We start from the raw sequence: 16,147 nt of genomic DNA, 5'->3' as shown, positions 1-16,147 counted from the left end.
CTTCCAGAAGTCCTGAGTTCAATTCCCAGCAACCACATGAAACTTTTGGATGACAGTTTGAAAATAATCAAGGGAAAAAGTATCTTGTTCAACTTCTTAGTGAAGTGTAGAGAACACTTGGTGAAGCACAGAGCTTGCACTTGAGACGTCCCCAGACAGAAACCACATGTCTCAGCAGCCACCAACACATCATGGGTAGTGAAAGAAAATAAATCCACAACAGTCCTCACATCTCCCCAAGTATGGACCCTGAAAAGAGGAAAATCATTGCACACGCTGTTCCTAAGACCACCACCTTTCAAAGCAGAAACTAGAGTGGCTGGTCAGCTCCAGCAGCAACCTTACTACAGGTGACATTCCACATGGACATCCCTGTGCTCTAAGACTTTGCTTTTTTACCTTACTAGGTATCATTTTGTCCTCAGCCTACACAGTGTGAAGTGCCCACACCTATAACTACACATCTAACCAAGGGAGAACACAAGCAAGGATTTCCTGTCACACCATCCTTCTCCTAATAAAACACATTACAACACAACCAAACATACACATCTACATAACTCTTGATACTCAAAGCAATACCTCCCCAAAACAAATTTACCTTGGTAATCATTGCCAGTTCTTTGAGAAAACAGAGCTATCCCCAAACTTTAAGTTGGTGTGGCACAGTGGAGATGGCCTGTTTACTTACTCACCATACCCTCATCTATTTCACGTTTACAAACTTAGATGTTTTTACAGTCATAAGGAGCTTTTTTTTTAGATTTATTATTTATACAGCATTCTGCCTGCATATGTGCCTGTGCACCAGATCTCACATGACTGTGAGCCACCATGTGGTTGCTGGGAATTGAACTCAGGACCTTTGGAAGATCAGCCAGTGTTCTTAACTTCGGAGCCATCTCTCCAGCCCCCATGAGGAGTTTTTAACTTGGGGTTTTGTTTGCTTTATGGGGCTGAAGAGCAAACCCAGAATCTTAGGTGTGCTCAGCAAGCACTGTCCCACTAATGGCCTGGTGGTGCTGTTAGCAGCACGCTGCAGTAAGTATGGTGCTGATGTTCCTGACACCTCTGCCAATGGTCTACACCTGTGCAGTTCTGGCTTCAGGGTACTTCAAATGTAGATTAGAGAATGAGGAATGAGGACCCACGGCCAGCATCAAACCATGGCAGCCCAGGGGTGAGCCAAAGATTGACAGACACACAAAGGGTGTGTTATGCATCACCTCCTGGGGACCAGCAGGAGTGACAATTCAGTGTGGGACCCTGTCATCCAGCACCTTTTAGATTTTGTCAAGATTTACGGATATGTATTCCTTCAACTGGAAGCCAACTGTTAACTGCCCAAAATTTGGAGGAAAGGCTGTCCCCAACCCACCACTGCCACCCTTGCCACAGACATTTAAAGATACATAAAGTGCTGCAGCTAAGTTCCTGGTTAAGGGATTCATGACCTGGACCCTGCATTTGAAAGGAGGTTTTCAGCCTGAGGTCTAACAACTCTAGAAGCATCATACCCAAAACAAATGTATCCAGGGTGCCGGGTGGCAGGTGACGCACTTAAGAAGATGTGAAATCCCAGGCATGAACTGCTGATGTTTTGCATATTATGACTTAAGAAACATTGAGAATTTACCACTAACTTCCCAATTTTCAGATTGGCTCTGGGTTCTAATACACTAGAACCAACTTCTTTAAGTTAGCTAAGTAGTTTCTAACAGGCAAGTTGTAAGGAAAGTGACTTAAGCTCCCATGAGCCCTCAAGAAAAATTATAAAGAACATTTGTAAATTTTCAGAAAAATTAGAAGATGATAAAACATAAAACTAGAGGGTAGGCCTTTGGAGAAAGAAGCATTCAGTGGTTCTGACCACCTCTGATTTAGACCAAAACAGCTCAGTTAAAGAAAATACCAGGCAAGATGGCTCACACCTGCAATCCTAGTACCCAGGAGGCTGAGGTAGGAGGACTGCTATGAGTTCAAAGCCAACCTGAGCAACAACAGTAAGTTCCAGACCATGCTGGGCTACTGTCTAAAGAAAATGCAAATAAATAGTGTGAGCATGCATAAAGAAGCTTTTAAACATCACTTTAAAATGAAAGTGACATTCCTGTGATAGTGCTTGTGATATTGACCTTCAAAGTCCACAATTAATCACAGATAAACATAAAAGGGTGAAAATCTGTTTGGAGGCCTCTAATAATTCAAACAGTGCAATAATGAACAGGATACTACTCAGAATAGCTATCTTAAGAAAATCTTTAATATTCCTACTATTTAATAAGGGTATGCAAACTGATTTAAATCTGCAACCAGAACAATTCTCCATGGACTGCTGGACAGAATTGTGACAAAGCTCAACCAAAAAACCTCACTGACTGCTTGTTCCTGAGGTCCCAGGGTTAAGTGCAGCAAGGCCACCACTGTGGCCTGAAGCATTACATCACAATGGAGGTGCCAAAAGGAAACACTACACAGTCAAAGATGTTTTTCTACCAGTGCTGCCAAAGAGGCTTTTAAAAGCACAGACAGACACACATTCTTAAAGTGCATGCAGGGGAATGGGACACGGAGCACTGCACACATTAATGTCAAGCCTGCTGCCATCATTTAACTACCTATAAAATTTTCTTATTAGGTAGACAAGTGAAAAAGCAAGACTTTCCTTAACTACATAAAAATGATAGCTATTTAAAATTAGTCAAGTAATTTCAATTATCTTGAAGGAGTTGTGTGTGTGAGGAGATGGGAGGAGGGGGGGAGAGGGGAAGGCAACAAGGGAACAAGTTGGAAAACATATCTCTGAATGTCGTTCCCTCCAAAACCACCCAATATGGTCAACATTGTTTATGCTTTGTTTTAAAGTGTTAGATTTAGGAAATTTTCCTCAATGAGGAACAAACCGAAAGCAGAAAGTCTAAACAAAAGCAAATTAAATCAAGACATGGACATCAAAAACAATTTCGGCTTTACTTTTCCATGGAAGTTGGTCCTATATCTAACACTGCACAAGGGTTCTTGCACAATGAAAAGAGAAGCAGAAGCCCCTTACACTGCCTCGCTTTGCCAGAGAATCACCGTAGTCTGCTGGCAAAGTCCGCTTGCTGGACTTTTTCTGCTCATGTTCAACTGCATCTTCAATTATAGGCTCAAGCCTCATCTGGACAAACACCAAAGATTGGGGTCAATGTCTTTTCATTATACAAAGAAAGACCTAATACCCTGTTTCATGTCTTTGTGCTCAATTAAACAAATGTATGACTAACAGGATTCAAAGTTAAAAGAAAATGCAAAACCCCAGCAGTGACAAAAATTGGACATTGGTAAGCCCCCACTTAAACCTCTTGTCCATTTCAAGGTTTTAAGGTCTATTCTGAGACCTCATTGGGATTTCAGCATCTTCATTCAAAATCCCACCCAGGCAAATAAACTCAAAATGTCCCAAACTTAGGTAAAACATATGCCCACAAAATCCTCTGAATATCATGTCAGTCCGCCACCCAGCCTTCCTACTCCCTTTGTTGCAACACATCTGTGAGGTCCTGCTAACACGCAAACCTCTGCTTCTCTCCAAAACCAAATGTTGCGCCGTATTACCTCTGTGAGGATGGTGGTGTCATAAGATGGCTGATACTTTTCTTTTTCATGAGCTGTTCTCTTCTCCATCTTTTCTCGGTCATTTTTTTGTTTCCTATCCGCACCTTTAGGCTTGAAGACAAAGTAGATGACTTCATTCACCTGGCTGCACACAGCTTTACAAACAAAACGGAGCATCCCTCCTGGTTTCCATTGCTTACCTTAAAAACTTTGATTTGGCAGCTAGCTGAGTGAAGATGATCTGTGTATTCCCCATTTTCATTCTGTTTAAAGGTGTCAACTTGGATCCTAAAAGGCACTCCTTTTTCACCTCCATGCTTACGTGGAGTGAATTCAGTGCTGATGCAGTGTACCTACAAAACAATTCAAGCCGAACTACATTCAAAAACCCTTCCACTGAGGCTCTATTTTTTTCCCTCAGAGATGTACATTCAAAAGCACTTAAAATCTACAAGACATTCATATTATCTCATAAATTTCCTGAAATTATTCTGAACAAAGGTGTGCCTTTAACAACTCCATCATCTCTGGACTCACTAGGCCCAAGCAGTTCTTGTTCTAGCGCTTCTCTCATGGGGGACTTGCTCCAGTGAGGAAACAAGAACACAGAAACCTCTACGCAGTGTCGCCTGCCTCCACCCTAACAACATGCACTTGCAGATTCAGGCCCCAAAGGCTTGTTCCACCACTGCCTCCACTGTGTTGGAGACAGCCAAGCTCCCAGCTATTGCTTCTCCACATACACCATACTATGATACTTTTCCTGGGCAATTTTCAGCCCAGGAAAAGCCTCATTACTTATCTATCTAAATTCTCTAGGTTAACCCTTTCAAGTCCTGTCAGGATCCTGGGGGTAACTATTCATTTTAAGCCCCACCCACTTCAGAAAGCAGCCTCAGGGTACAACACAGTCATTTCAGACTGTTGCACTGACATGCCCTCTTCAAATGATACGCAGTGTGAAAGCTCACCTCCGAAATATGGTTGCAGAACCTGAGATAAGGCCAGATCTTATCACTCATTTACCACAAAATTGATTATTCTATTGGACAAACATTAATAGCCTGTGACAATAATCAACCAATATGAATCATGTCAGCATCATTAACTGATGGGTAATATATGGGACACAACCAAATACTGAATGCCGATGATACTTAGAGTTGGTGCAAATTCTTAAGCTGGTCCACAATTAAATGGCTATCCCCTTCTATATAAGACTATAAGTAGTTAAAATTCCACCACTTGCAAATTTGCATAGCACATACTAAAATTACCTTTCAGTTTTAAATATGTGAACATGTTACTTTCAAAGTAATCTCTTGGACACACAAAGTGTTTACGGGTAAAATACAGTGGGAATGTTTTAACACATGCCAGCAATGCCTGGTATGTCAGTGGATAGCTTTAATCCCAGTACTGAGGATGAGGCAGGTGGATGTCTGTTAGCTCAAGCTGAGACTGGTCTGCATTGCAAGTTCCAGGCCAGCTAGAGCTACACAGTAAAAACCCTATTCAAAAAATAAAGAAGCCAATAATAACTAAAAAGAGAGGAAAAAAATGGTAACTGTTCATACCACATCACAGACACATGAAGAATTCATTATCATCTCTTTACTTGTGGAAGCTTTAAAGTGTCATTACAAACATGCTTTATATAATGTCAGAAAAAAAATTTAAACCTGATAACTTTTTTCAGTAGTATCCTTTTAAATGGCAGTTTCTATTCAAGAAAAATATACATCATGAAAAAAATAGAAATGTCTATTATTGTGAATACCAATAAAAAAAATTAAATTAAAAAGCCAGGTGTGGTGGCATATCGGCCTACATGTCAAACTCCAGGCCACCCAAGCCAAGGCTACAAAGTGAGACCCTGTCTTGGGGGGAGAAAAAAAAAAGCCAGGAGTGATGGTGCACACCTTTTATCTCAGCACTCAGGAGGCAGAGGCAGGTGGATTTCTGGGAGTTTAAGGCCAGCCTCTATGGTCAATATAGTGAGTTCCAGGACAGCCAGGGATATACAGTAAGGCCCTGTCCGTCTGCCCCCCCCCCCCCCCAAAAAAAAGAAAGAAAAAAAAATATTGTTTTTATGTCTACATGACTAATCTAGTAAATTAAACCCATTTTGACTGTGTATTAAAAAAAGAAAGGCATGACATTATAATTTACAAATAGGAAATATTTTCATGAGATAGGAATTTTATCTTCTAAATGACTGGGCAGTACGCTTCTAACAACATAAAAAGGCAAACCTGAATGAAGGCAGATGTGCGCTTTGCAGGGTCCCACAGAAATTCAACTGCATTTAACTGGCTTGGATTTGTCCTTGTGTCAATTATTCCCACAGACATTGGAATATCTGTATGTTCAAACACAAGTTACAAAAAAATGCATCCATTTTAAGTAATTAGAAGACTTACAATTTGAGCCTGGTGTGGCAGCACACCCAAGTAGAGTCCCAGCTATTCGGGAGGCTGGGGTACAGGGGATGGCTTGAGCCTAGGGGTTCAAGTGCAGCCTGGGACACATAGTAAAACCCCATCTCAAAACAAAACAAACAAATCAAACAAAAAACAAAACAAACTTAAAACTTACTATATTATGCTCTATGGAAATAATTAATCCATGTTGAACTTCCCTTCAACGTTCTCCGTAGTCAACCTTGTCTTCAATATCAAATCCACCTAACAAGAATCACAGTTTCTCCTACCACGGCTCATACTTCATTTCATTAAGAATATGATGGACGGTGCCCATTGAGTTTAAAATAGCTTCAAAATCATACAATTCCTGGTTGAGGTTACTTTAGCACCACACAGCTACTTAACTCTTCAAGCATAAAACAATTCTCAAGACAAAGATCTATAATACCAACTGCATCTGAGCAGGAATTTTACGTGGTACTGACACACTAATGGATGCAGCTACACAGGGCCTTCATTTCCATGGTCTTTTGACAGCCACCTGTACCTAAATCGAGAAGTCTGTCTCCTGGGCGATTCCACTTCCAGCCTTCAAGCTGCTGATGTTCCGTGTACTGTAGCCTCCTGTCATGGAATACCACCCTTATGATGCTCTGTGAAAGAAGGGAGGAAAGTGCGCATTTCAACCACTCAGCTAAAGGTGGTGGTGGCGCGGCGGCGGCAGCAGCAGCATCCGTATTAACCAGTAGTAGATGCACATACAAAACCAGCTTCCACTTTAAATACTCCTTTTGTGAAACTGGGCATCATGACTCACACCTTTAATGCCAGCACTTGGGAGGCTGAGACAATAGGACTGCTTCAAGTTTGAGGCCAGCCTGGGCCAGATTTCAAAGCCAATATAGGATATAGAGTGACATCTTGTTTCCAAAATAAGAGAAAAGAAATTCCACCGGTCAACTTTTCTATTCTTGGATACCTGATTTATATTATAACACACTTACTTAGTTACTAGAATTATATTTAAAAATTATGCAAATTTAAACAGTATAACTTAATAAATTAATTCACTATTATAATAAAAAAATCAATATTCCCAACCATGAAATTAGTGAGTAGGGATTAATTTCTGAGAAAATAACAAATACCCAAAAAGAATCATAAAATATGAAAATATTATAGATAACCCCAGACACAACAGTAAACTGTTTTAATACCAGCTGTCATGACTCATGTCTGCAATTCTTGCAATCTAGAGGCTATCTCAAAAATTATCAAGCCCCCCCCCCCCCCCACCTTGAGTTAGGGTTCCTCTGTGTAGCCTTGGCTGTCCTGGACTCACAGAGTTCCGCCTGCCTCTGCTTCCCGCACCCAGCGCTGGGAACAAAGGTGTGTGCCACTGTACCCAGTTGGCTATGTTTCTTTAGACAGGCTGGTGAGGTGGCTCAGAGGCTAAGTGCTTGCTAGATAACCTCAGATCAACGTTGGGAACCCACATAAAGGTGGGAAGAAAGAACGGATTACATAGAAATTTCCTCTAATGTACACACACATCATGGCATACACATAAAACTAAACAAATAAACAAATAAACAAATAAACTAAATAAACAAAGCAACAAAAAACTTCAAAGACAATTATTCTAGCTGAGCCTAGTGATATAGGCTTATATATAATCCTAACTACTTGGGAGGCTGGAGGCTTAGAAGTATGAAGCTAACCTAGGCTATAAGGGGAGTGCAAGGCCATTCTTTGCAACTGAATCCTTTGCTCTGTCTCAAATTTTAAACATATAAAAAGTAGAGCCAGGCATGATAGCTCACACTCATAAGCCCAGCACATGTAAGACAAGAAGGAGGAGCATGGCAAATCTGAGGTTTGAGCTACATAATAAATGCCAGGCCACAACAGGCCCACTGAAAAGTCAAAGGGTGGTAATGTTGGGAGTGACTTGACTTAGAAGATACAAAAGAACACTGGAAGGGAACTAAATGTTCTGGGTAAAAAGACTTCACCTATAGAACTAGCACTAGATAAAGGGACCAACTACCAAGCCAAGGCCATGGGGGCAGAGCCCAGAGCACAGCTACTAAGCTAAGGCTAAGGGGAAGAACCCGGTACAAAAGGCACAGGCTTGAAATCCTAACACTTGGGAAGCTGAGGCAGTAGGCTCACAGGTCAGTATAGGCTACAATACTGACTTCAAAGGCATCCTGGGCTATATAAGGAGTTTACTCCAGACTAGGCTACAAAGAGAGACTCCATCATCCATAAATAAAAAGCACATCAAGTATGTTTAACACAAACAACTTCCATGCCACATCTGACAACATACCATTTGTGTACCAGGTGCCTCCAAATTTAAGCTGTACAGTCAAAAATCACAGGGCCAATAAATAAAATTTACAAAGATAAGATTTTTCGGTAAGTTCATCCTACAGTCATCTATGTTCTTACTCCTACCCCTCAGGATATAGTTGAGTGTATTCTAACACATTCAACAGGGAAAAAAAAAAAATCAGACATGTGGTTTATGCGCTCAACGGTGAGCTGGAAGTAAAGCCTCTTAAAATGTGCTCAATGTTTATATAAACTAGTATGATGGCGGCGGCAGTGCAGAGCCATCTGGCTGGTTTAGTTATAGCTTCTTATTTCACGTACTGCAGTGCTGCCTGTTTCTTCAGTTGAGTTAGTCTGATATACTGTTTCTGTGTTTAGTTTGGAGGTATGTCCAAGGCAGCTCAACAAATTGATTAACCTTTCATAACAAGTTAATCTGAGAGGCATTTTGACTAGCTTGATGAAATTATTTTAAACACATCTCACCTATCTAGCTATTTCCCAATCAAGTAACTCCCTTAAAAAGCCTTTAATCCCAGCAGTGGGAAGGCATAGGCAGCAGGATCTCTGAGTTTGAGGCCAGCCAGGCCTACAGAGTGAGTTCCAGGGCAGCCATGGCTACACAAAGAAATCCCATTAAAAACGAAATAACGACAAAACATTAGTATACTGTCTAACCCAGCATGCACACAAGGACCACAGAGGGTATGAGGGCAAGGCATACAGCTTAGCAGTTAAATACTGCTGAGAACCTGCTCTTGAGGAAGAGCCAAGTTCTGTTTCCAGCACCCACAGGGAGGCTCAAAACCACCTGTCACTCCAGCTATTGGGGATCTTTTGTCTTCTGACTTATGAGGGCTCTTGCACAAGCACAAAGGTGCATGCATGCACGCACACAACTATTTTTAAAAATATTTTTTAAACAGAGCACACAGGTGAAACAAGACTGGCAACTGTTGGTAACTGTTTACGCTGACAAGAGAATCTATCATGAGAACTCAAGATAGACATATGCATTTTTCACATGCTCCCACATAACAGGTAAACCCCCCCCTACTTCTGAGTATGTTCAAAGTTTACAAAACAAAGGTTAAAAAGCCAGACCTGAGGGTACAAGCCAGGAACCATGTTCTTAGGAGCTCTGAGGCAGGAAGACTGCAAGTTCAAGGCCTGCTTGGCCTACACAGGGAGCTCAGGGTGGCTTATTCAAACAGTTACAAAATAAGAGGTCCAATGGAGTTGCAATTTAGCTTACTGATAAGAGAGTGCTTGCCTAGCATGCATGGCACTCTAGGTTCAATACTCAACACTAAGAGGAAAACAAAAAACCAAACAACAAAGTTTTTTTAGATATCCTAACAACTCTGGAGGCTGGAGATAATGTTCAGTTGATAGCTTCCTTGGCATGCATGAAGCTATGGGTTTAATCCACGCTAAGCACAGTGTACTCGCTTATTATCCTAGCACTCGCAGGTAGAGACTGAAAGACCAGAAATTCACGGCCATCCTCAGCCTACATGATGCATTTGAGACCAATCTGGAGGACAGGAGACCCTGTCCCAATATTCGGATGCACCACTTTTGGATCCAGTTTTAAAGGGCTTAACCCAGGGCTTAACCCAGGACACATCAAACACTCATGAAATTTATTACAGGATCCATAATGACAAATCTTCAGTCTTCTATAACTGCACATTTTTGGTAAAAGCAGCATGCGATCGTTGTTTAGCTTTCACAGTGACAGAAAAATGCAGTCATACTTTTAAAAAACTATTACTGGGAGTAGAGGGGCACACTATTTAGCCTATGTGAGCTCCTGCTTTGATCCCCAATACTGCAGCAACTGTCAGGATAGCTGAGCCGTGCAGCCTCCTGCTGACAGTGCAAGTTGGACCTTCCCGACAAGCCTATTACAGAACTTACTGTCTCTAGTGCTATGGTGTGTATACCGCGCCCTGGTACACAGGCAGACAGAAGCTAGAAGGACTCACCCAGGTGAGCCATATGACAGAGGAACAATCCTCAAGGCTGACCAGACAAGGACTATGTGTTTTCTACGTAGGATGACTGAATCCTCCTTTAGATACACTAGCAGATAAACTGAAATTCCAAGTTATTCTGAAGAAAAATTTAAAAAGTGAAATAAAAGGATCTTGAAAGTTTGTCCCTGTGGCCTCCACCAACGGCATGTGCACCCCTGGGCATGTGCAACCGCTCTCCTCTCCCCTACCAATAGGAAGTAAAGTAAATTTTAAGTTTAGGGTTAGCTGTGATGTTGGAGGTTGCTCTAACGCTAATTACTGGCCCTCAAGATCTGCTTCCTGCCCTCTGGATACACCCATCCTTGTTTACGTAAACCTGCCTAAAACATTACACCTGACTGCTTCATTAAATGGCCTATACCTGGGCAGGGCAGAATGAGGTAGGCATGGCTTAGGTCCCCAGGCTTAGGGGTTCAAGAGAGAAAATGGGGGGGACAAAAGGATGGGAGAGAGGAGGAAGGAGGACACCCCAATGCGTTAGTGTGGAGAAAAAAACCATGTGGCCTGAGAGAAAGGCCTCCACTAATGGTGTGAAAAGGCCCAGATGAAGAATACAATCAAACACCATGGGATTATGGATGAAAGTCCAGTTGCAGAGGATTAAAGTGGATGGTGTTGGATGGAGGCTGGGAAATGGATGGTGAGGATATTGAGACAGTGTAAGTGAAATATCTGCCCGGCCCAAGGCAAATAACACAATTATAAATCTAACAGGTGTCTGTGTCTTGTTATTTGTGATAGCGAGTTAAATAATACTGCCATGATAATCGATAATGTATAGTCCCACATTCTTTTTTACTTACTGTAACACTGTGGTGATTGGTTTTGCTCCGCATAACTAAACTAACTTTTCTCTTGCTTCCTGGTTCCCAACAACTGTAATTTCTACGTTAGACACGAGTAAGCAAAACACAGCTTAAAAAGGCCAAACTTTTAAAATAGTCATTTTTCTAAAGAGGTATTTTAAAAATTTTATTAAAAAAAAAAAAAAAAAAAAAAAAGGCTTGCAACGATGGCTCAGAGGAAAAAATGTACTTTCCAGAAGACACAGTGGAGCAGTTTCCTTCGGCCTCCCGTGCATGCTGTGGCAGTGGCACACTCAAGATAAACACGTATTTTTAAAAACCAAAGAAACCTCTTGCACGAAAACAGCCATATTATTCAATCACCACATTATCTATTACACATAAAAAACAGAGAGTCCTTACCTTTACCAACTTTCCACTGATCTCAGGCATATCACCCATTTTGCGATTATCCAGCATCCGAATTTCATAAGACTGGCCTAATTTAAAGAAATTCTGTATCAAAAACAATCCATGTAAAGAGCACTACTGCATTCTACAAAATTTAACTGTACCTAAGAATATACAAGTACATGATATTAATTTGTCAGTGTGCCATAGAAGCAAATTCAAGTTGATGCTTCTCTTTTATTTCCCTGAAAAAAACACACCATTCTATCCTTTTACACATGGAAGTCACCTGTCAGTTTACTCTCACCTGCCAATCTCCTGAACTGTTTTCCTGCATATATATCTGAGATTAACTTTCTGTTTTTCTGAAATATTAATTTATTCCATGAACTTTATTTTTTAAGTTATAATTCATGGAGTTTTAAATATGTTCAGAGCTGTTCAACTACCAATACTATCAATTTTAGAGCATTTTCATTATCTTAAACAGCAATCCCTTCCTATGCTCCCGCCCCATCCCCTAAGGCCCCGGACAATGACTAATCCACATTCCATCTCTAGGGACTTGCCTACTAAAGACATTTATATAACAAAAACATAGTATGTTGGGTTTTGGAGATTGGCTTCTTTCACTTAATATAAATTAATACAATTATTTTCCTTTTTATTGCCAAAAAATATTCTACTGCATACACAGGCCAAATTTTGCTCATTTACTCATAAATGATGTATGTTTTGGGTTGTTTCCAATTTTGGGGTGACAACAAACGGTGCTATGAACACGGACCAGCACCAATTTTAATCTGGGAGGTTCTCTCTGTTACTGAATCCTAGTCACACTTGCCCATTGCTTCATTCGTACACACACACACACACACACACACACACACACACACACACACACACACGCGCGCGCACGCGCGCATGCATGCAATTTCTACACACTGGTCTAGAAAATTTAGAAAATTAGGAATAAGCTGCTGTTGCAAACATAAAATTAAATTAACCACAAGGAGCTAGAGAGGTGGTTCAGTGTTTAAGAGCACTTACTGCTTTTCCAAAGTTTGATTCACTGCACCTGTATCAGGTGCTCACAACCTCCTACAACGCTAGCTAGAGGGTAACAGCACTCACATCCACACCACCTAACCCCACAAGAAACATGTACATACATACACACAGTTAAATATACATGTCCAAGTTACAACAAAATATTGTCCTGGGTTGTTAATAATGAAAATGTACTTTGATATAAACTGAAGACTGTTTCTAATACCAGTGAGTTAGAGACTTTTAACTATCAACGCCCTATCAATCCTGTGGGCCTATAGAAAAATATGCAAAAGAGACTATATCAGCACTTCTCAACATGGGCTGTGTCCCCTGTGGGGTTGCATACCAGATATTTACATTATGATTCCTAACAGTGGCAAAATTACAGTTATGAAGGAGCAACAAAATGACTTTATGGTTGGGGATCAGCACAACATGAGAAACTGTATTAAAGGGTCTCGGCATAAGGAAGGTTGAGCGATACTGCTTTAGATCATAGTTTTCAACAAAAGGTAATCAAAACATAATCAAATCACTTGAAAACTGGTGAAAAAAAACCAGCTGGGCATAAAACATTCCTGAGAAATATTCTTAAATGTGTCCATCATATTGAAAGAATAATAAATGCATTTATGACAAAGTTAAAATATTTAAACTAAGACACAGACTGCAACGTACTTAACAATGAATTGTAATTTTGAAAACTAACCATTTTTTAAAAGCACAGATGCAGTTTTGAAAAATATACCATTGCATACTTAAAATAACACCAAATCTCAAGTCTAGCGCGGTGTGGAACACCTGTAATCCCAGTACTCGGGAAAACAGAGGCAGGCAGATCTCTGTAAGTTCAAGGCCATCTTGGTCTACAAAGATAGTCCAGGATAGCTAGGGCTACACAAAGAAACCCTGTCTCAAAAAAGGAAAAACAGAACAAAACAAACAAACAAACAAAAACAAAAAAAAAAATCATGAGAATTTAGGAAATAAAAATAAAAGGTTTGTGTTGGTTATCCAACTAATAAAAATGCTTAATTAACCAGAAGTCAACACTCTGGTGGGTGAAGCAAGACTAAGAACTCCAGCCCAGCCCAAGATACACAGTGAAACATGGTCTTGAAAAAGTCAAGGGGGAAGGAATGAGTTCATCCAATGGTGAACGGTAAACAACCTCTGGAAAGCAACCTGTATGCACCGTCAATAAGTACAATTCAAGACCTTTGGGTTCAGTATTCTAACAAAAAAACAAGAGCACTATTTTAACTTGTACTCTCCTCAAAGGGCTGTCCACCCAATACTCAGTAAGTGCTCACAAAGCTGGGTGTGGTAGTACACAGCTCTAATCCCAGCAAGGCTTTAATCTTGGGAGGCAGAGGCTAGTGATCTCTGAGTTTGAGGCTGGCCTGGTCTACAGAGTGAATTCCAGGACAGCCAGGGCTACACAGAGGAAACTGTGTCCTAGGGATTAAAAAAGAAAAGAAAAAAGGAAATGCCAATTTAAGACCAATCAACCTCCATGAGAGAAATACAAACCATTACTGACCTATCAGGGTGGTGTCAGCCCCTCAGTTTGAGTTGCAACAGGCTGAAAGCAGAGGTCACTCACTGGAGACTCTGCAAGAAGAGCCCAAGGGAGTTTTCTGTTCATTGAAACTGTGAGAGGGGAGCTGAGAGCCGCTCCAGAGTTCTAATCAAGGTAGAGCAGCTGCCAGCTCCTGACATGGTAAAGGCAGCAAGGAGCAGACCCAGAGCAGATCAACACACAGAGGATTAAGTCTGAGCCCACTGGGCACCTACACCGGTAAATTAATTTAAACTCTGTAGCTAGAGGAAGAGATTGGGCTGCAGAGGCTAACAGATGGCTTTTTGGGATACAGTTGTTGGGTCAAGCCATTTAAACAAGGGTCACGGAAGGAGTAAAGATAAATATATTGGACTTAGCCTCTTGGAGTCGCCTAAGGAAAGCAGTGAGTAAGAGGCCGACAAAGCAGTGCTCATATGGCTGTCATGGACAAAGGGAAACATCCCATTGGGATTATTTCCTGATCCTTGGAAACTCAAAATCTACATGTCAGAAAAATAAGAGCAAAGAGGAATCCTGGCATCCCTGCTTTCTTTGCTTGATGTTTCCTGGTCCACGTAAGGAACCATGCAGTGTCTTCCCACAGACAGATCAAGACTTGCTGCTCTTGGACAATAGGCTCTAAATGTTTATTCTCCCAAACCAGTAGTGGGCTTTAAAGGGTTCTGTGAACTGGACATGGTGCTGCTCTGTACCTGTAATTCCAATACTTGACAGCCTTTTTTAAATCCCTAGGGAATACAGCTCAGAGATACAGCACTTGCCTGGTCAAACCCCAGTGGAACATCCATTGGAAGGATGACCAGGACTTCACAGGTTTCTCTTTCCATCTGTCCTGTCCTCCCCAGACTTTTCAACCTCTTGGGTTTTAGTTCCAAATGAAATGTGAAATGTTTCCACTCTTAATAAAGTATACACAGTCAAACTCTGGCACCCTGTGAGCTGCTGATCCTGTTTTGAGCTTTACCTTTGATTTTTTTAAAAAGACTTATTTACTTTTTATCTAATGTACTTGCTTACAGTATGCATGTGCACCATGTTCATGCGATGCCTGTGGAGGAAACTGGAGTTCAGATAGGTACAGGCCACCACGTGTATGCTGGGAACCAAACCCAGGTTGTCTACAAGAGCATTAATACTCTTAACCACTGAGCCATTGTTCTAGACCCTACTGTCTCAATTTATGTTCCACACTTCGATATTTTTTTTTCTTTTTGGGTTTATTAGCACAGAAGAACTACCATGGTTGAAAACAGAACTGCTACCCAGGTGTGGTAGTGTACAACTTTAAATTCCAGTGCTCAGAAGACAGAGGTAAGTGGATCTCTGTGAATTCAAGGCCAGCCTGGTCTAAAGTGAGTTCCAGGACAGAAGGGGCTACAAAGAAAAACCTTGTCTCGAAAAACAAACAAACAAGCAAACAAACAGTCCTCTTTCCCCCACCCAGGAAAAGAAAATACAACTGCTATGATGGGTTCATATCCCCTACCTATCTTTTGAGTACTCAGACTTTAAATCTACCTAATGTCTACCTGGCTAAGCTTAAACATTAAAAAACAAACAAATAAAATTCACGGCACCAGCTGGCCCAAAGGAAGACACCCAAGCACTTGTCCTGGGACTGTTGTTGAAGTTTTGGTTTATGATATGCAGACCATGCTGGCCTTGAACTCACAGAGATCCGCCTGTCTGTGTGCGCCACCATGCCTGGCACGTTTTTATTTTAATCCCAGGTGTGGGATGTGGGACTGAGTCAAATGTCCACAGTAGCAAACAATTTGCCTCGTGCAGTCTCTGAGAGGGGCTCTTTGCCAGCTGTAGATACTGTTAATTCTGAGGACGATGAGAGGGAAGAGAGGCCAGAGCCCAGACAGAGAAAAGGGGCTCCAAGGAAGAATACTGCTGGTGCTT

General features: G+C 41.3%; 1 protein-coding gene across 4 annotated transcripts in view; it reads right to left on the bottom strand.

The window, feature by feature from the left end:
* Nucleotides 1–16,147, bottom strand: part of Ubp1 (upstream binding protein 1) — a 49,127-nt gene that overhangs the window by 14,142 nt on the left and 18,838 nt on the right. For 3 of the 4 annotated variants that reach the window (XM_055601789.1, XM_055601790.1, XM_055601791.1), the window contains 6 exons: nt 11,614–11,690; nt 6,571–6,676; nt 5,853–5,959; nt 3,798–3,950; nt 3,598–3,708; nt 3,053–3,160 (listed from right to left, as the gene is read on the bottom strand). In XM_055601789.1, the coding sequence (XP_055457764.1) occupies nt 3,053–3,160; nt 3,598–3,708; nt 3,798–3,950; nt 5,853–5,959; nt 6,571–6,676; nt 11,614–11,690 (662 nt within the window). The remainder of the gene's footprint in view (nt 1–3,052; nt 3,161–3,597; nt 3,709–3,797; nt 3,951–5,852; nt 5,960–6,570; nt 6,677–11,613; nt 11,691–16,147) is intronic. The other variant, XM_055601792.1, reaches the window with a different exon arrangement.

Source organism: Psammomys obesus, unplaced genomic scaffold (assembly GCF_907164565.1).
Source record: "Psammomys obesus unplaced genomic scaffold, mPsaObe1.curated_primary_1811, whole genome shotgun sequence".
In the NCBI taxonomy this organism is placed as follows: domain Eukaryota; kingdom Metazoa; phylum Chordata; class Mammalia; order Rodentia; family Muridae; genus Psammomys; species Psammomys obesus.
Note: the sequence above shows the minus strand (reverse complement) of the source record. Positions and strands in the feature narration are given on the sequence as shown.